The sequence below is a fragment of the Psilocybe cubensis genome, chromosome 11, assembly GCF_017499595.1.
Source record: "Psilocybe cubensis strain MGC-MH-2018 chromosome 11, whole genome shotgun sequence".
NCBI classification, from domain to species: domain Eukaryota; kingdom Fungi; phylum Basidiomycota; class Agaricomycetes; order Agaricales; family Agrocybaceae; genus Psilocybe; species Psilocybe cubensis.
In genome coordinates, this window is record NC_063009.1 from 967,397 (window position 1) to 987,298 (window position 19,902).

The 19,902-nt window shown below is 48.6% G+C and overlaps 7 protein-coding genes across 7 annotated transcripts; 4 read left to right on the forward strand and 3 right to left on the reverse strand.

Moving 5' to 3' along the window:
• Nucleotides 1-101: 101 nt before the first annotated feature.
• Nucleotides 102-4,103, forward strand: JR316_0011469 (putative NRPS-like protein biosynthetic cluster; the record flags this gene model as incomplete). Its single annotated transcript, XM_047897124.1, has 14 exons — nt 102-356; nt 412-769; nt 827-1,116; nt 1,190-1,408; nt 1,467-1,573; nt 1,637-1,726; nt 1,781-1,906; nt 1,965-2,126; nt 2,187-2,348; nt 2,409-2,922; nt 2,994-3,272; nt 3,335-3,484; nt 3,555-3,818; nt 3,888-4,103. The coding sequence occupies 14 exons, from the start codon at nt 102-104 to the stop codon at nt 4,101-4,103; spliced, it is 3,192 nt and encodes a 1,063-aa protein (XP_047743533.1).
• Nucleotides 4,104-4,291: 188 nt separating this feature from the next.
• Nucleotides 4,292-4,861, reverse strand: JR316_0011470 (uncharacterized protein; the record flags this gene model as incomplete). Its single annotated transcript, XM_047897125.1, has 2 exons — nt 4,292-4,411; nt 4,478-4,861. The coding sequence occupies 2 exons, from the start codon at nt 4,859-4,861 to the stop codon at nt 4,292-4,294; spliced, it is 504 nt and encodes a 167-aa protein (XP_047743534.1).
• A 1,130-nt stretch (nt 4,862-5,991) lies between these two features.
• JR316_0011471 (Peptide chain release factor 1) lies at nt 5,992-7,565 on the forward strand (the record flags this gene model as incomplete). The annotated part of the gene is made up of 5 exons (XM_047897126.1): nt 5,992-6,576; nt 6,663-6,770; nt 6,855-6,944; nt 7,181-7,327; nt 7,416-7,565. The coding sequence occupies 5 exons, from the start codon at nt 5,992-5,994 to the stop codon at nt 7,563-7,565; spliced, it is 1,080 nt and encodes a 359-aa protein (XP_047743535.1).
• Nucleotides 7,566-9,391: 1,826 nt separating this feature from the next.
• Nucleotides 9,392-10,391, forward strand: JR316_0011472 (Agroclavine dehydrogenase; the record flags this gene model as incomplete). The annotated part of the gene is made up of 3 exons (XM_047897127.1): nt 9,392-9,797; nt 9,875-10,065; nt 10,128-10,391. The coding sequence occupies 3 exons, from the start codon at nt 9,392-9,394 to the stop codon at nt 10,389-10,391; spliced, it is 861 nt and encodes a 286-aa protein (XP_047743536.1).
• A 571-nt stretch (nt 10,392-10,962) lies between these two features.
• Nucleotides 10,963-14,077, reverse strand: JR316_0011473 (uncharacterized protein; the record flags this gene model as incomplete). Its single annotated transcript, XM_047897128.1, has 5 exons — nt 10,963-11,111; nt 11,172-11,547; nt 11,608-12,166; nt 12,232-13,313; nt 13,997-14,077. 5 exons carry the CDS (start codon nt 14,075-14,077, stop codon nt 10,963-10,965), a joined length of 2,247 nt encoding a protein of 748 aa, XP_047743537.1.
• Nucleotides 14,078-15,684: 1,607 nt separating this feature from the next.
• Nucleotides 15,685-17,726, reverse strand: JR316_0011474 (Sphingolipid C9-methyltransferase 2; the record flags this gene model as incomplete). Its single annotated transcript, XM_047897129.1, has 10 exons — nt 15,685-15,805; nt 15,902-16,080; nt 16,137-16,209; nt 16,266-16,390; nt 16,444-16,539; nt 16,597-16,729; nt 16,790-16,921; nt 16,979-17,000; nt 17,062-17,214; nt 17,321-17,726. 10 exons carry the CDS (start codon nt 17,724-17,726, stop codon nt 15,685-15,687), a joined length of 1,440 nt encoding a protein of 479 aa, XP_047743538.1.
• A 619-nt stretch (nt 17,727-18,345) lies between these two features.
• On the forward strand, nt 18,346-18,995 carry JR316_0011475 (60S ribosomal protein L24-A; the record flags this gene model as incomplete). The annotated part of the gene is made up of 4 exons (XM_047897130.1): nt 18,346-18,348; nt 18,414-18,491; nt 18,548-18,841; nt 18,900-18,995. The coding sequence occupies 4 exons, from the start codon at nt 18,346-18,348 to the stop codon at nt 18,993-18,995; spliced, it is 471 nt and encodes a 156-aa protein (XP_047743539.1).
• Between the last annotated feature and the right edge of the window lie 907 nt (nt 18,996-19,902).

Below are 19,902 nucleotides of genomic sequence, written 5' to 3' on the forward strand. Positions count from 1 at the left end.
GACACATATTCGCCCTACTACATTTTTTACAAAGCATCTACTTCAGAGTATTCAACACAACGTCCGCGAACTCTAGCCTCCGTCGGCCACCCAACGATTCTATGACGTTAGTCGAGGTCCTTGACTTCCATGTCAAGCACAATACATATCGACCGGCTTACACTTTCTCTGAAGATGGGAAGTCAGAAGTGACGAACATATCTTATCTTGAGTTTGGTCGTGCTGTAGACCGGGCTGCTCATCACATTAGGTCAGGAAGAAGAGGCCCAGATCGACAAGTCGTCGCGTTTGTTGCCCTCTCTGATTCTTTGCTCTACCTGGCCATTTTAATGGGGATCCTTCGTGCAGGGATGGTGGTTAGTGCCAAAAAGCGTTGAAATTATTATTGAAGCTAATATCATCTGCAACTAGCCTTACCCTATGTCTCCTCGTAACACAGCTGCCGCCATAGTCAAATTGTTGAAGGAGTCCTCGTGTCACAGACTCATTGCAACCCAGGAAACTCTTCGACCTTTGCTCAATGAAATCAAAGCTGAACTGAAATCTGGAGAGAATGCCTATTATCTAGAAATTAACGAGGTCCCACCGCTCTTCGACATTTTCCCCAAACTAGGGTACGAAACACTGGAAGATCCGTTCGTGCCATACCCAAAGGTTCCACGGCCACCTATGGACGAAGTTTCGATGTATATGCATTCGTCTGGAAGCACGGGCATGCCAAAAACCATCATTCAGACCACCAGAATACTGATAGAGTGGTCGAAACTACGTGAGTGGAATGCCGTTAGCTGCTGAATAACAATCAAATTTGACATTACCATTCCAGCATATATCACTGATTGCAAGAGCAAGGTGGCTGCCATGGCGCTGCCCTCTTTTCATGGAATGGGTTTTATGGTCCAACTTATGATAGGATATTACTCGGTTCAGCCTATCTGCTTGTATCCACCGGTCGTCACTACACCCACTGATCAGCCAATAACACCCAGTCCCGATAACATTATAGACCACATTAAACGCACGGAAGCCAAAGCTCTCGTAATAGTACCTGCACTCCTCCAGATTTGGGCTAATGACAAGGAAGCTGTTCGTGTTTTATCTAGTCTGGACATTATTGTAAGTAGCACCAATTTTCTTTGTTCAATAGTATGTGGCGGGAACTTGAATTCATTTCCTTCTATTAATGTAGATCTACGCTGGAGGCGGTATTCCGTCCAAACTAGGCAACTACTTGACAGAATCTGGGGTACATCTTTGTTGTGTGTATGGAGCAACCGAGATCGGGGCTCCAACCTACTTTGGTCGCCGTAAAGAGGATGTCAAGGAATGGGACTACCTCGAATTCGCCGAATCTGTCAAAGTTCGTTGGGAACCTCAAGGAGATGGGACTTATGATCTCCAGTTTTTGGTGAGGCGATTATCATGGACTCTCAGCTGATTGCCCTTTTATTTATGTGCTTTCATAGGACTGTGATACGCATCACGTCGCTGTGAAAAATCTTCCTGATGCGAGCGGGTACGCCACCTCTGATTTATGGGTTCCTCACCCAACCAAATTCCACCTATGGAAAATGTACGTTATCTGAAAGGTTCAGAGCAATTTTTTGAGTCTGACATATTCATTAACCCACTGCAGAGTTGGCCGCAAAGACGATGTCATTGTGCATACATCTGGAGAAAAGACTGTTCCAGCTCCCATGGAAAATATTCTTATGAGTAGTCCTTAGTAAGTGGTCGTACAGTACAGCAAATATTATTCTAATTACGCGTACACATACAGTATAATGGGCACCGTGATGTTTGGACGAGATCGGGAGCAAGCTGGTGTACTTGTTGAGTTGAAACCTGCCTTTGCGATAGACCCCAGCAACGAGAAAGAACTCATCAAAATGCGCAATACCCTTTGGTCTGTCCTGTACTTTCTGTGACAATATGATACGTGAACTGACGGCATTTGTGGGTAGGCCAATTGTGGAAGAAGCAAACAAAATTGCCCCGGCGTTCAGTAGGATATTCAAAGAGATGATCCTGATCGCGTCACCTCAGAAGCCTCTACCACGGGCAGGAAAGGGCACTGTAATGCGGAAAGCTGCTATCAATGCTTATGCCTCTGAAATTGATGCTATGTAAGGCTTTTGTGTTTATTCATTTTTGCATCTAGATATCCTGCTGACCGGTGTTCTCAGCTATGCACAAGTAAATGCTATTGTCGATTGCGAACGTGTTGCGTATCCTTCGTCGTGGAATATTGAAAATACAATGGCATGGCTGAAGAATGAAGTAGAAGAAATTCGATCTGGGCGGTCGATTTCTGTGGTAGACGACTTCTTCCATCAGGGTGTGGACAGGTATTCTGGATTTATTTCCTTTGGCTGAACGTCCTGTTTAATTAAATTTTGTCTGTGCAGCCTAGGCGCCACGATCCTTCGTCGGCGCATTGTTAACGCAATGAAGATGAACGATATGCTGAAAGCATCCCAACTTGTCTCGTATTCAACAATTTACAAAAACTCTTCAGTGGAAAAGCTTGCACATTTCCTAGTTGGAGCCATCGCAAATCCGGAGGGCAATAATGCCATCAACCTGAAAAAGGACGACACCATTGAACTCATGATTAACAAATTTGCGAATGGGCTGTCTGTACAGGATCAGCCGGTCGATGGAGCCGTCGTTTTGCTCACTGGATCTACAGGCAACCTCGGAGCGCAGATTTTGGAAGCGCTGTTGCGAGACTCGAGGGTCAGTCGGGTATATGCCCTCAACCGTACATCTTCAGGGACACAATCTCTAAAGGAGAGGCAATTCGAGAGGTTTGTTGACAAGGGGTTTGATGTAGGACTCCTTGAGTCACCCCGACTGGTTCTGCTGGAAGGGGATGCGTCACAGAAGGGACTCGGTTTATCCACCCATGTGTACAGTCAGGTAGGTTTCTAGGTTTCCACACTTTGATTCTTTCCCATGTTTCTAAAGTAAAATCATTTGTTTGATTCTAGATACTCAGCTTTGTCACTATCATCATTCACAATGCCTGGAAGGTGGATTTCAACCAGTCGCTTTCGTCTTTCGAACCAAATGTGCAAGGAACTCGTAACCTCATTGACCTGGCTCGCGCGAGTCGGCTTGGGTCCTCTGTCAAGTTCCTTTTTACGTCGTCAGTTTCAACCGCCTACTTATGGCACAAATCCTATGGAGCGTATCCTGAAGAGGTCGTCACTGATTCTCGTTACGCTTTTGGTATTGGCTATGGCGAGAGTAAATATGTGGCCGAAAGGGTTTGTTGTTGTCCTTCTTTACTATGTATCTTCCCCGGAGACTAATACCTCCACTTTCTTAGATTTTGGCTCGTAGTGGCTTGCAAGCCACGTCGTTCAGAATTGGCCAGATCACAGGAGGAACACCGAATGGTGCATGGGCTGTTACAGACTGGGTCCCGATTCTTGTAAAGTCAAGTATCGCGTTGGGGGCGCTTCCTTCTGCGATTGGTGTGCGTTGTCATTTCCTCTCGATAAAAGCGATATTTTAAGAGGCTCATATACATTCCAATTTCTATTCAGGTCGCTTCCTGGCTTCCTGCGCACGCCGTCTCACAGGCTATCCTCGATGTAGCCTGGTCATCAACATCGGAGCCTGCGCTAAACCTCGTGCATCCACGCCCCACCTCATGGAATGCCATATTTTGTCTCATAAACGAGGCGCTTGTTCGTGAGGGGGTTATTAAAGAGGAACTTCCGACTGTAACGTACCAGGAATGGCTTTCTCTTTTAGAGAAGAAAGCAGCGGCGTCGAATACTGAGTCTGCACAGATTTTGAAGGATGTCGTAAGTCGGGTTGCTTTCAGTGTCTCTTGTTTGGAATCAACTGAAAATGTTGTTTTACCGCGTTCCTAGCCTGCTATCAAAATCATTGATTTCTTCCGGCGGAGTGCAGCGATGGACGAGACTCTACGCCTGGAAGGCGACGAAACTGTTGAAAGTGGTGGTTTGCCCACGTTTTCGACTGTGAAGATATCTTCACTTAGCGAGACGATGAGGACGTTGCCTCCTTTGGGAGAGGCAGATGTGTCGTTGTGGATGAAATACTGGAAGAATTCAAAACTGTTCTGAGCGCGTCAGTGTGTTTTTTATTCTTGTCGCCTTGATTATATGTAATTTATCAACAACCAGAAGGGGAAATGGCAAAATGTAAAGAAGGGTATATATTTTATTTTACGTTGTACAAGTAATTTCAGAACGAATCAAACAAAACACTGTATTAGATTTGAAATCCGTTGAGGCCGGCAAGTCAAGTCGGTTCAGGGTTGTGTCGCATTACGCCGCAGTGTGGTGAGTATCATTAGCAGATTCTTGAGACGGGTTTCTTCAGGGCTCAGGTTTAATTCTTCCCCTCCTTGTTTTATACCATCAAGCGTATACTGAGGATGGAAATAATAGACAAGATCGTTAACGCCAGACACCAGACTCAGATAACAAGTAAGTACCTTCTGTGTGTTGGCTTTAGTCCTCTCAATGTCCGCTATTGTCTCCTGGATCCCTTGCATACCCCGCTTTAGCTCATCGCTCACCTTTGCCAATTCCGCAAGCCGCTCGCGAATGCGCGCGCTGCGTACTGCGAGATCAGCACGGAATTGAGCATGGTAATGGGGGCGCGGTAGCATTTCTAGGCGAATTGACTCGCCAGGCTGCGGAAGGTCAGTTGCCGAGGGTTTGGGCGAGAAGACCTCTTGTTCTGCGGACGTAGTGCCAGGAATGGGGAGTTCATGTTGGATAGCCAGTGCGGACGTGGTTTCACTTCCAACGGTACCTTCGCTCGTTGGTTGGATAGCGGCGGTTTCCGATAGATTATTTGCTAAGTTGAAGCTCATATTGTTTAGTACTGGGTGCCACTGGTCAATTGCTCTGTTCCGTGTATCGCAATCGTATTGTGTCGCGGCCCTAAGGTGCTAAAGAATGAGGTTTATAAGAGAACTGGCCTGATCTATCAGATCAGCGAGAAATGATTCGAGCTGAGGGTATGTGTGTAAAGTGGCTCCGAGACGTGGTAATTAGTTGTGTAAACGCATGTGCCTATTCAAGTTTAAGCGCCGTCCGGATATTGCCGATATTGATTATTGGGCCTTCAGGGCTTCACTCAAGCTTTACAAACGCAAGAGGTCCCTGATAAAGGAGATTCAGCTGGTTTTTCATAAATTTGTAGATTATGGGAAAGTTAGAATATACCTACTCATAAATTGCCACATTCTGAATAGCGACACATACAGTGGTCATTAATTAATTTGTCCACTTTTGTTAGTCTTGATTTAGGAACGGTCCCGACATTGCTAAGAGGCCAGTTCCCATCTAAACAATGTTGAAATATCTCGAACAAACGTAAGTGATAACAAAGAGATTGAATCAGAGCTTTCCATCCCCAAATGCACCCAGCTTTGAGGCTTCCGAAGACAAGTTTCCAGTCGATGGCAGTCAGACATTGAATTTAGATATGATGTTCATAAAGAGAATTTGATTGGTATTTCGGAGTGCAGGAGTAGTTTACTGGTTAGACGAAAACGAAGTTTTTTTTCAAAGGAGAGTTGGAGGAAAGCAAAGACCAAATATCTCACGTGATTGAAATTACGGTGCGCGCTGTTTGGCACTGCATTCCCAACCAAACAAAAACTTTGCGGTCCTCGGCGTCTCTCCGCCATCTTCATGAAGCTCTTCCTCCAGCTGCGCGCCCAGCTGTCCACGTCGCGTCCACCACGTCACCTCTTACGTATTCAACTGGGTACCCAGTTTCAGAGAAATCGGATAGGCATAAGACTTGCGCATGCCAGCAGCGGCAGCGGGAAGAATGGGCAGAGTAGCATCGGCGAACTCGAGGCGGCACATGCGAGTCTGCTGAATGTTGTTAGAGCGCGTGTGGAAGAGCGTAGAACTCTGTTGGCTAGGGTGCGTACGCTGCATGTGGAGAAAGAAAAATGAAACCAGAACTCATATATTATAACATATCTAAATGGATTTGTTATTCAAATATTCGCAGATATCAGAGGACGTGTCGTTACAAGACGATAAAGTCGTGCTGCGCCGGTTCAAAGAGCTCGAGCCCATCGAGGACGCATGGAACAAATGGCTAAGCACGCGCAAAGAATTAGACGACGCCATCCCCATGCTGGCCGACCCAGACCCATCCATGGCCTCCCTCGCCGACGAAGAAGTGTCTGCACTCACAGAGACGCTGAGCACCTTCCTGCAGAGCACATTCCCCTCACTCCTCCTACCACCCTCACCCACCGCCCACCTCTCCGCGCTTATGGAACTCAAATCGGGTGTAGGCGGATCCGAGGCATCGCTATTCCTCGGCGACCTCTTGCGCATGTACCAGCGGCTTGTGAACAACAATACAATGGGCATGAATTGGACTGCGAGTGTGGTAGCTCAGAACGACGCGGAGGGAGGAGGGGTGAAAGATGCGACTGTTGAGTTTCGCGGAGAGGGCGCGTATGACGCGTTGAGGTGGGAGAGTGGCGTGCATAGGGTACAGCGCGTGCCGGCGACGGAGACGGCGGGGCGGACGCATACTAGTACAGTTGCTGTCGTGGTGCGTCTCTTCTTTCTCTTTATTCCTTTTCTTTTGCAATTGTTATGGAAAGCTTAATTTATTGGATGCTTGCGTGTATCGGACAGGTCCTACCTCTGGTCGAAGAATCGAGCCCACACGACGGTGAAGAGGAGCTGTTCACGATGGACGAAATCAAACTCGAGGTTATGCGCTCGCGCGGTGCTGGTGGGCAGGTACACGCCCTTTCTTTGACCCTTTAACTCTTCCATCAATTGCCCACTGTCGATAAACTGACTATCTGTTTTTTTACTCCACAGCACGTCAACAAAACTGAATCAGCTGTGCGGCTGACGCACATACCGACGGGTATAACGGTGTCAATGCAGGATCAGCGGAGTCAACATCAGGTATGCTTCGTCTTTTTCTCCTTCATTAATATAATGTTCTCTCCCAACTGTCAGTTCGTTTGACGCAATCTACACATCCTACTTCTCATTCCCCAACTACACCCTCCCTTCCTTGATTTTCCTCCATGATGTCTTGAACAGTGTAATACTACACTACTTTTTATTTCGACCACTACCTACCGAACGAAATTAATAGCCAACGCTAATTTTCTCTCCTTCCCCGTATTTAAAAATAGAATCGACGACTGGCTTTCCAAGTCCTGCGCTCGCGCTTACTCGACATCAAGCTCCAGCGTGAGATGGAGGCGCGCCGCGACACACGACGGTCCCTCGTCAAAGGTGCTGACCGGAGCGAGAAGATCCGGACGTACAACTATGCGCAGGTGAGTTTATCTTTTTTTTGGGTGTTGATATTGATTCTACGGGCTTCGTTCGCTATAACTGGCTGTCTGATGGTTTTTATTATATTAGGGGCGGGTGACAGACCATCGCATCGGGTTGACGCTTAAGAACCTGCATTCTGTGCTCGAGGGAGATGGGTTGCATGCCTTTATCGAGGCGGTGGGGAGAAGTTATAAAGAGGGCTTGTTGGCGGATATGTTGGAGGAGAAAGAGAAGTAGCGTCGCGAAGTGCTGGTGGATGGTGGACTATACTACATCGAGACTTATCCGGGATGGTAATCCGAGCAGTAAGAGGACATTTTGGTCGAGGTGAAGATGGTTGGTTAGAAAGAAGGACGACTTTGGATGGGAAAAAGTAACCTGTACATGCTATACGTGATGTGATACTAATACTTACTAATATTCTCCCTTCGTGATCTGCTGCCGCCATTCAGTACGCTGTATTCGAAAATACCGTTGGCAACATTCGATGAGAGGGAATACTTCGTAGAATTATCACCGGGCCATGTAGGTCCTCCACATTCATGCTAGTGAGTAGCAACAAAGTCGGATGGGCGCTTGTGCATTTATTTTTAGGTCAACCCCTGTTCATGACTGGGAGGGATAACACGGGAGGCAAAGTCCAGCACGGTCAAAATTCAACCGTGCCCGTCACGGTTGAGATTTTGGGACCACGTAATCAAGCTGATGTCATTCCACAAGCACACTTTGCCAACGAAATTGTGTGTATTATATTTTCTAGATGTAGCAACAATGTGCACCTTAATGTTATTCATGTAAATTTTAGTATAAATATGCTCTAAGAGTTTGATTTGAGTTTTAAAGCCCACAGTGCCAATGGATTGGTGATAGTGTTCCAATTAGCAGTGGCATATTATTGCTTCTGCATTTAAAAGTAATTAGGAGTGGATGTATCTCAGTAACCTCAATTCCAACTGTAGTACACCTTGATAATATTCTAAACGCACTCTATATAATTATTTTACTGGCAAAAATACTGCTAGAGCAATTGATCCTCAATTGATTTTATTTTATCATATTCTTCAGTATAATTGTCGGTGCCAATTCAAAGCATAATAAAGTTCAAAAATACATTTAAACTATGACAAAAGCTGCCTAACTAATACCATATACTTTCACAGGATATGATCAAGCTTTCGGCTCACAGATAGTTGTCGCAGAGCAGTATGTGTAGTTAAGGTAGTTATTGCTGAATAGGCCTCCAAATTAAGCTATCTACATACTAATAGGAAGCATGAGACAAACTTAAGTATATGTATTAGCTCCCTATTTATCTGTTAAGCTTTGGAGTTTTGCATAATATTCACCATGACTCTTTTGAACAGCAAAATATGAGGTGAAGTCATGTCGAGAATAACAAGTCTTACGCTGATTAAATATTTAAATCTCCGACGGAAATCCGGCCCGCCTTTGTTCACTCGAATCTCAACCGCGACGGGCACGGTTGAAATTCTACCGTGCTGGACTTTGCCCCCCGTGTAATCAAGTTCTAAGTATGCTTACTTTTCCGTCTATGTACTCAATTGGACACTCGGTCTTGTCGGTGTATCTGCAGCTTGCGCGCTCTTCCAGGTTCTCGACAAATGGACAAAGGCAGCATCAGAACTGAATAAACATTTGTCAGGCATTGCAAATCAATTACCTAGATTGGCACCGATTATATCATCTGTGTACGGCACTTTGCTCGCAAATTACTAACTCATGTTCCCTCTGCCATTCCTTCTGCAATAGCTTCTTCCGTTCTTGGATGGGCCTTCTAGCTGCTCTGCGGAAGCGTCTATACCCGAATGACGTGAATTGTTATACGAAGTTTCCGGATCGACTGATCCTGGCCATAGTGATAAGTAATACTATTGTTAAGGTTTGAAAGACTACAGTAGAAACCTGGCTTATCCACTTTACTTGTACCCGCAGAAACTCAGAGTATAAGTACACAATAAAACTGGCCAGATCGATAGCAAGCACTTCTCACTTGCCAGCTCCTGGTCTACACCTCGACTCAACAAGAACAACAATAATTCATTATGACAACACTCATCACAGGAGGAACGGGACGGTCGGGTCTCTCCCTCGCCAAGCTTCTTCGCGCTGCAGGACGCCCCGTCGTCATTGCATCCCGCGCAGGGACCGCCCCGGAGCCGTTCAAAGCCGTCAAGTTCGAGTGGTACGATGCGAGCACCTACGAAGGCGCCCTGAGCGACGCTTCAATTGACCGCGTATACGTCGTCGGACCTCCGGGCAGAAAGGAGTCGGCGATGGTCATAGACTTTATAGAGTTCGCCATCTCGAAGGGCGTGAAGCGCTTTGTGTTGATGTCTGCTGCGCCTTTCGAGCCCAAGGAGGAGTCGCCTATTCCTGCGATGGTCATTCACAAGTATCTCCTTGATAAAGGTGTGGATTATGTTGTCCTGCGACCGACTTGGTTCATCGGTGAGTATTGCTTTGGTTAATTGGCATATATACTATTTGGTTTTGCGATGTGCATAATTGACTGCTGAATTTGGTAGAGAACTTCGGGTCCAACTTCCTGGCTAGCATCAGGGACAACAACGAAATCTTCTCAGCTGCGCCGACTGGGCTTATCCCGTGGATATCGACAGAGGACGTTGCACAGGCTGCATTTGAGGCATTGACGGCTGAGCCAAGTCCCAACAAGGACATCATAATTGTCGGTCCAGAGCTACACTCTTACCCCGATGTAAGGTTTTCGACAAATGCGACGTGAAAAAATGACTGACTCGATGTATCACTTTTAATCAGGCTGCCAAAATCGCAACCGAGGTGCTTGGTCGACCGATCGTGTATAAGGAAATTACTGTAGAGGAGCACGCTGCGCGTTACGCTAAGGCGGGTCTCGACCCCGATTTCTCCAAAGTCCTTGCAGGTATGGACAAGGTTATTGAAGCGGGAACGGAAGAGTCCTATTTCAAAGACCAGAAGCTAGCCGCCGAGGGACGGAAGTATGTAGGAACGCGTACCCTGCGTCAATACTTCCAGGATAACAAGGCGTTGTGGAGCAAGTAAAGATTGAAACTATTGGATTAACGACTAAGTGGCCAGTATAAGATTGGCAGGTGGGGAGGGGTCCCAGTCCTACATGATAGTAATTTTTGAGCCCTCGTAAAGCAGAAGTAACCAAATGTTGAGATTCAGCAGATAATAATTCTGGTAAACATAAGCATAAGTAGGAAAATGAGGAAACAAGCGAGAAGGATGAGTTGCTGGGTCGCATCGACGGTCGCCTCTGCCAAGTCGACACAATATTTATTTTTAGTGCAGCCAGCTCTAAATCCAGCAAGTACATTACCCAATCGGGACATCTAGTACCCGTACCGTCTTGGATCCAAGTCAAATAAAACCAATCATTAGACAGTGTAACCTTAACTGTAAAATGCAAGTGTTAGCAGATGAGATTGAATGTTATAAAGAGGTATAATATTACAGCGTGCTTCCTAGAAAACGATACATTCACTCCAACAGAATATCCCTGGGTAACAAACAAATTTTAAACAACCCTATACCCCAGCAAAATAAAAGAAAGCAAAACAGAATAAAAAAACAAGAAAACCAGGCGTCTACTAAGCAGTGGCATAAATTACATCACAATACATCCCTGGTCTGGGTCGATGCCGAGCTCGCGCATCTCCTCTTCCGCCGCTTCCTTCTCGTTGTGATGCAGCTTGTCTCGCGCTTCAAGCGGGAACCAGTCTTGCATGAAGTTGAGGAGCGCCCAATCAACGTTACCTGTACATTTTTAGAGGGGTTAGCACCATCATTTCCGTAAAAAAAAAGAAAACGACTGACGTCGATTCGCGCCTAGCACGACCCAGCGCCTGCAGCACGGACACTCGCCCTTGCCCCGCTTCTGCATCTTGACGAGGCAGCGCACACAGAACAGGTGGCCGCAGTCCAGCCGGATCGGTTTGAACGCGATGCTGGTGCAGATCAAACACGAGTAGTCTTCCAGCGAGGGGATGATCGGCAGGAGGGTCGTGCAGAGCGCCTGGACGAGCAGACGCGGGAAGGTGAACGGCGAGGACGCGTGTGCGGATAATGCGAGGGCTGTGGATGATGATGCGGGGAGGAGAGAGGATGAAGATAAGCCCGGGTAGAACAGCGCTGTCCGTTTGGTATGTTTTTTGAGGATCTTGCGCGTCGCCTCCGAATTGGCATGCGAGAACTAACAGCATAAAGCACTTAACACAGTCTCTTCCAGAAAGATGAATTTTACATTACACACCTTTTTGACGTCGAGAATCATCAGATTCATGCGCAAAAACGTCTCGAGCGCCTCCCGGCTCGCTGGGAGCTTCAGCCGGCCAACCTCACCCATACCGCGCTGCGTCGCGCGCTCCGCGAACATCTGCAGCCGCCGCTCGCTCTCCTCCACGCTCCGCTCGCCGCGGTCCGCCTCTGCGACGGACTCAAACACCTCCGCCTCGACGTACATCTGGAAGATCTCGCGCCAGAAGTACAGGTCGCTCTTCAGATCCGCCTCCTTCGTCCGCACGCGAACGCCGCCCGCGTCCGAGGCCAGCGCGCTGCTCGGCCGGAAACGCGTAGAGGCCGACGCGGACGCGGGCGCGGCGGCGTCCGCGATGGTGCGCTGCAGCTCGGTGAGCGAGGCGCTGAATGAGGTGTGGATCGATGCGAGGTGTGTGGATATGTGCGTCAGCTTGGAGGAGAGCAGGGAGAAGAAGTGTGTGTCGTGCACGAGCGGGATGACGATTTCGCGCATTTGGATGTGGGCGTCTGGGTGTGCGTGGTGTGTGTGGTGCGTGTCGGGGTCGTGGGGGTATCTGGAGGTTATGGGGGGTTGGAATAAGTGTATGTGTATGTGTGTAGGGGCCAGCTAAAGACTTACTGCTCGCCCTCGTCGACCTCGACGATGCGTTCGCCGTCAAAGTGCCGCTGCTGGAACTGCCACAACAGCTCCGCATGCCTTCCATCGCCATCATCGTAATGCACTCCGTCCTCCAGCTCCTCGAGACCTTCTACATGGTCCCCCTGCCCATACGTCTCCTTCCCGCCACTCTCTTTCGCATTTTCCGGAGACGCAACCGCCTCGTCACCGCCCTCCTTGCTATCCACCGCGGCTGGCCCCGTCTCCTCAACCTGCCCTAACGCAGACGTTGACGACGATGCGGAAGGCGACAAATGGCCTATAGGCGTTGTCGCACCACTTGCGCTCTCACTCCCACTCCCGTGCCCATCTTCGCTGATACCGCCTACCTTGGGTTTCACCCATATCCATATCCGCAGTTGAGGCTCGATCTTGCCCGACGCTGCGTTCAATTCGTACACCACGCGTGGGTGTGGGTGCGCATGTGGATGTGGGTGTGGATGCGATTGGTTAGAATGTGGATGTGGATGTGGTGTGCTAGAGCTGGAATACTGCGTATCACCTGACAACGGCGCTGCGAAAGAGGAGAACACAGACGACGAAGCCGTAGACGAGGAAGAAAGCGAAGCGTTGAGTGAGGATGGGTAGGATGGGAATGATGCCGATAAAAGCGAGGTTGTATCATGTCCGTGTCCGTGTTCGTGTTCGTGGTCCTCGTCGACGTCGCCGTCGTGTGCCTTTTCTTTCCCTTTGTCGTCGCCGTCGCTTTTGCGCGGGACGAGTATGGGAATGGGTATAGATGTTGAAGGCTGTGGTACTGTCAATGACGCCGATGCCACCGTAGCAGATTCAGCAGGAGAGGATTCGTTAGTGGGCGTTTTTGATCCCGAGGGTCCAGCAGAATGCGATGATTCCTCGGTCGGTGAATGTGGAGGGGAGGACCCCTCGGTCGTTGGAGGGTGCGGAACTTCAGCAACAGCACCAGCAGCAGCAGGCGGTGTAACAGGCGGAGGAGACCCGGGCACCATCAGTTCGTGCAGTACCGCGGGCTGCAGTCCAAGCTCTGAGAGCTCGGAGACGATCTGGTTGATTATTTTTTTGAGCTGTTGGTCGTTTGCAATTTGTGTTTCGAGAGTTGAGTTGAATTAAGTTGGTGAGTGGATGCGTGATGGTGAAAGCGAGTGATGAGAATCGAAGAAGGGTGTGTGGGGCAAATAGGATGCGGAGGAGTGAATGATAAATGGAAGGTTGAGGTTAGCTATTCATCCTTTTTGATTCAAGAAAGACAAGATGGAAGGTGGAAGAAACATAAAATGAAAATCACGAAAGCAAGATAGAAAGGCAATTAACACGGAAAAGCGAGTGCGCTGAAGGAAGATGGAAGAAAAAAAATTAGATCCAGTCCCAGATGAAGACGCTGATCAAGGAAGTTTCAACATTGGAAGTATTAAGTCGGAACGGCTCGCAGATGTATACATGTGTGCAGGCTCGCACATACATCTGCAAGACGTCAAGACTATCCGTATGCCACTCCTCCAGCGTCTGGCCTGCCTGACTGGACCTGGGCTGAAGCGGTTTGATCTGGATAAAAAGAGTATGGCCGAAAAGCATATACATTTTGAAGTCCCATCGATTCAGCTTGTCTGAGCAGACACGCAGTTTTCCGGCATACTGATACCCATATTTCAAGAAAGAAACTGAATCCTCGCCCATTCTCTCGTAGCACACGCAAAATACAGGAAAACGAGGAAATTGAAGAAAAAAATTAAACAAGCAAAGAGCTCACCTGCCGGTACTCGATTGCGTTGTCGCGCATCTCCGGGGGGAGACTCTGCAGAAGCTGCGTATACGTTTTGGAGAAATGCATCGTTTACCGTCAGATTTCTGGTTGCGGTATGCGGTATGCGCAATTCGTATCGTCAGCTGTGCGCGTGCGTGCGTGCGTGCGTGGGCAATGGAATGGGTTCAGTTCAATCGGCGGTACTGCACTGCAGTGGGCAGAGAGGGCTGTTAATATCGATAATGGACGTTGAGATTTCGGGATCGAATCGTGAAAAACCGTATCGCGTGTATTGTCGTATCGAGGTCGTGTCTTGTCCGGAAGCTTGTAGAATTTAGATACTCCGAGATTAATTATGAGATAATATTAAAGAATCGTCTGGCGTGTCCGGGTCTTTATTGGTCAGGCGTGGTAGTGGTACTTGTAATTATTGCACACTGCGTAAAGTCGTAGGTGTGAAAGACCGGATCGGTGCGTGTGCGGTGTATGGTTTGGTTATAGGTGATTATCGGTCGACGGTTCGGCCGCCTTGTCAGCTTTCAGGAGAAGCAGTGGAAGCAAGGTCAAGTGAAGAAGAAGAAGAGGTGGGGGAGGAGAAGATTATAGATCCAGATTCTACTGGTAGAGTGCGCCTTGGACTGAAAATCGGTGGTACACCCGCTTGACGGTGGTGCACCGGCGCCGTCGACATATAAGTGTTTTAAGCTCACTTTTCGTCCTCCTTGTTAATGGGCCAGGGACCAGAAGACCGATGCAGGCGGGGTGAGGGTGCCTGGTAGTAGGATTAGAATTAGTAGATGCAAGTATGGAAAAGTATAAGTATAGTTGCAGGTGCGTAATCGTATGACTGGCTCACTTGTGGATGCCCAAGTTGTTCCTGATACACCGCCTTATATACCGAAAAGCTTTTACACAGATCGACTCGAGACGGGCGGGCGGTATACAGTTTATTGTACTGTACAAGATAGAAAGCGTAATGAGCACAAATGAGCCTTGGCTAGATGGACTTGGGTGAGGACAAGATCGGACAAGACTTTTTTCGTCAGGCGGATCATCAGCCCTTCAATAATGCTGACTAATAACACTAATATCCTCAACACTGCTGCATCTCCAGAGTCTTTCTAGTACGCCCTGGTACATCTCATGACCACCGATACATACATGTAGCCTGGTCACCAGAGCGACTGTAGACTAAACTCGAACACATGCGCAAAACGTCGGGAGCAAGTCAAACTCAAGCCACTCAAAATCAAGTATTTGTTCAAGCTGAACGAACGAACGTTCCTCGATCGCATCTCCTGAGCGCTAAGCTAAACACAAACGTGAAGAGCATTATCACCACCTCATCTCACATTTTACAGGCAGAGACACAAGCGAGTGTAAGTAAGTATATGATGTTTAAAAAACGGTATACGGTAGGTATATATAGATCAAAGCACTCGTCGTCGTCGTCAGCGTCGTCAACAGCGAACTAACCAAAGCATCCGGATTATTTTATAAGCTAGCAGGTATTAACAGCGTCCAAGAAACGTCCCCTTCTCCCCTCTTTCTATTATTTTTGGGTGGTAGCGGCCGGCTATCTATCTTGTCGTGCTAGTCAGCCGCCACAGAGATGCAGCGAGTCGTTTACTCGACGAGGCTGGCAGTGTCAATTTGCGTGAGCAAGCAAGTAGGTATACGGAGGAAAGGAGATCTTACAGAGGCTCCTTGTCGAGCTTGACGTGGATCGAGTGGTGGTTGGGCACACCCTCGATACGGTGGTACGCGTTCAAGTTCTTGTGCATCGTGATCTGGAACACAGACGAGCTTCCCTGACTATAAAGTCAAAACAAGACATGAAAACCCAGTCAGTTCAGTCCTGTACCCAATATCCATCCACCAAAATTGGTGGCGAGGGAAGAAAAAACGCACCGAGCGACGATGACACTGTACGCCAAGAAGAAGACCCAGATCCTGTACCATCGCTCACCGTACTTCTCGACGACCTTGTCCTTGTTCGCCAGCCAGTTCTTGTACCATCGGTCAATGGTAGCCGAGTAATGCACGCCGAGCACATCAATGTTTTTGATTTCGAAGCCAGCGGATTCGAGCTGGAAGACAATAGGTTAATTTAGTTGCATCATATTTCAAAGAGAGGGAGATGGACCTTGGTGATAACCCATCCGAGAGAGCACGACGCGTCCGCACCAGGGAAGATGTACTTGTTCATGAAGAGACCCCTGATGAAGAAACATCAGTAATCGTACTCTGATTGGCATCTCAAAACGGCACGTACCAAACCAGATCCTCGAATTGCCAGCTGGGGCGCAGACCTGCGACCTGGAACACGAAAACACCATCATCCTCGAGGAGGTCGTACACTTCGGAAAGGAACTGGGAGTATCTGCGGACACCGACGTGCTGTAAAGATATTTATTAAAAATGAAGGATGTATTGAGGACAATGCAGCACACCTCAGCCATTTCGAGAGAGACGATTTTGTCATACTTGGTGCCGGTGGGGATCTCACGGTAGTCGCAGCACAAGATGCGGGCCTTGTCAGCGGGGACCTGGCATAGTCACGTAAATACGGGATGGTCTAGGTGTACAGAATGAACGCAACGTACGCCGTTCTTCGCAATGCGTTCAGTACCGAACTTGGCCTGTTTCTGGGCGAGTGTTACACCAGTAGCGTCGCAGCCAAAGTTCTTTGCAGCGTAGGTGACCAGGGTACCCCATCCACAGCCAATATCAAGGAGCCTTGGGGTGAAGTTTTGTCAGCTTTCTATGAAGAAGGGGAAAGAAGGGAAGGAAGTGTACTTGTCAGTGGGCTGGAGGTTGAGCTTGTTGCAGACGATGGCGAGTTTGTTGTCCTGGAGCTCCTCGAGGGTCTCTTCCTTGTTGATGTCGAGGACGACGCCGGAGGTGTAGATCATACGGGGGCCAAGGAACCTTTGCAGAAAAGACACGTCAACACGCGTTTTTGCACTCTAACGAAGACACACTCACCATTCATAAAAGTCATCGCCACCTGTTAAAAGAAAAGTAGCCATGGTTAGAGAATACAGGGGAGACGAAAAGGGGCTGCTTACGATCGTAGTTGCCACGAATCTGCTCCTCGTCCTGGCTCTGGGAGTGAACGATGACCTCAGGAATGAAGACGGTGAACACGTATTTGAAGAGCTCAAAGGTAAAGTTCATCTTGGCCCAGTCATGGCGCTGCTCCAGGATGTCCAACACGTCGCCTAGAAGTGGAAAACACGACCACGGTCAGCACAGCGTCACCGGAGGGTACTCAGGGGGTCCAAAAATATGACAGCTCAGCACCCCGAAAATCAGACGCGAACGCACCCTTGAAGTCAATTTTGCCGTCGAAGTACGCGTCGTGGAAGACCTGCATGGGGATCTTCTCCTTGCCCTTGTACAGCTTCTTGAGGTCCTCGTCCTTGATGTCGATGTATTCCTCGATGTCCTTGCCAGGCAGGGTGACCTTTTCGTTCCTCCGCGCACCATAGATACTGATGAAGGACCAGTATCCGACAGCGGTAGGCGCGCCCATGAGGACGAACATGAAGAGGTACGTCTTGAAGCCGCCATATTTGACGATGGGAAGGAAAGACTTGACGACGTATGGAACGACGACGAGGAGAGCGGCGAGGTGGTAGTTGTTAAAGGCACCATTGCCCTCTGCGAGCCCAACCAAGGGCGCGTTCTTGATTGCGGGGTAGTTGGTCACCCGCACTGCTGAGGAGGACATGGTGTAGGTCGTAGTGTAGGGAAACCCAAATGACAGCGAATACTTTATAACTTTCTATCACGGCTTTGACCGTATTTGGTTCCAACGCCGCGCCGCGTTCAATTTCCACCCCTTTTCTCCCTTCAAAACCCCAAAATAAAAATCACATAATGCCACTAGTCGTGCTTCTACGCGTCCTGCACGTCTCCGTATATTTTTTTCGTCTTCTCGTTCGCTGGCACTGGCGGCCAGGGCCAAAGTCGGACGATGTGAGCTCGCCTGCCGTAACCAGTAACGCGCGTAACGCCCGCGTGTGACATGCCCGGGAGTTGCCGAGTGGAGGAGCTCTGCAGCGGTTGGGTGCACGCTCAACAACGACCGCCCGACAAAACTCATCAAGGTGAGCACTTTTGCTAGTCCCCAGTCCAGGAGAGTCCCCCCGTCGTCCTCCCAGCACACGTACCATCCCAATGATCCCATATATCACGAATTTCCGCGGCATTTCAGGGTGGATGTGCCAGGCTCATCGTGGATGACGCCGTAGGCTCGGAAGACCTCCTGGAACCTCTGCTCTTCGAAACTTTTGCATCGAACTTGTAGCTGACTGATTTGCTATCTCCGTCGCTCTTTGGTTTTACAGATGGTGCGTTTGATTCAGTTTGATATATCTTGTCACTTTTGTCTAATATCTTGACATTGCGAGTTTAGAAGCTCGAGATCGACTCCTTCTCCGGGTACCGTATCTACCCCAGCAAGGGCAAGCTCTTTGTCCGTGGCGACAGCAAAGTGCGCATTCTCCGCCAATTCCACCCATGTACCCCGCATCCTAACCCCCCACGCAGGTCTTCCGCTTCGCCAGCTCCAAAAATGCCTCCCTCTTCCTGCAGCGCAAGAACCCCCGCAAGATCGCCTGGACGGTCGTCTACCGCCGCATGCACAAGAAGGGTATCACTGAGGAGGTCGCCAAGAAGCGCTCGCGCAAGACCGTGAAGCACCAGCGCGGCATCGTCGGCGCTGACCTCGCCACCATCGCCGCCCGCCGCAACCAGACCGCGGCCGTCCGCACCCAGCAGCGCCTTGCCGCCATCACCAAGGCCAAGTCGGAGAAGAAGGAGAAGGAGACCAAGAAGGCCAAGGTACGTCACTTCATTCGCACCATTCGATGCTGTTGTTTCTTACAATTTGTTGGTTTAGCCTGCTCGCCCAACAGGATCCACCGCCCCCAAGGTGTCGAAGCAGCAAATGAAGGGTGCTAAGCAGAACGTCAAGATGAAGTCTGGCCTTCAGTAGACGATCGGCTCATTTGCCATAGCTATAGCTACTCATTCCCCGCCGACCACCTACCTACCTATGCACGCGCACTGTCACCATACACACCTTTTTTTATGCCCATGTAGTATGCACCAACTCTCGCGCCCGTCATGGTCCATTTGATTTCCTTTTGCTTTGATCGATCCCAGAGCTTTATGAGTCTTGTTGTCAGTTATCAAAAAAAATGAACGGTCAATTCAAAAGTGTGTGTGTGTGTGTGTTGTGTACTGGATTTGTACTTTGATATTGCTTGACCTTGTGGTGCTGAGGTTTTCGAAATGCGGCGCTAGCGCTCCAGTCGAGCTTGGAGTGGTTTGTGTAATCTCTGTGTGTAATGGCAGTCGGTCATTGGTCTTCCGCTATGATAGCAAATTGCAAAACTCTAGGTGCATGTTGTTCTCAAAAAGTCCACCACGAGCTAATACATTGATATATCATTTATTTCTCATCATGGGAAATTTGGTATATTTGTGGTACTCTAGTTAGAGACCTAGTCATGATACAGGCTTCTAAAACCAGACTCTTGTATTGAGAAGAGGAGTTATATATACGGGACGGTAATGACCAGAGCTGCCTCTAGTACAAACAAACAAGGACGGTCACGAGGGCTGGTCTGTTGGGCGCCTAATAGTAATTACTACTGCACTGCCATAGCTGCACCTTAATCTCCACCCACTTATTCTATAATGGGACTTGTTTTATATTGCAGTAGTAGAGGAAAAAATATATTCAACTATGGACACTGGTATTAAATGGTAAGTGTTTGAAATCTATGGCTATTCTCCAAGTTCTAATCTTTTGCAATGTGCCTCCTAGTCATCATAAAAAGGGCCGGGAGATTTCAAAGCATTACAAACCCAATAAATTATTTTTTCTTCACAATAAG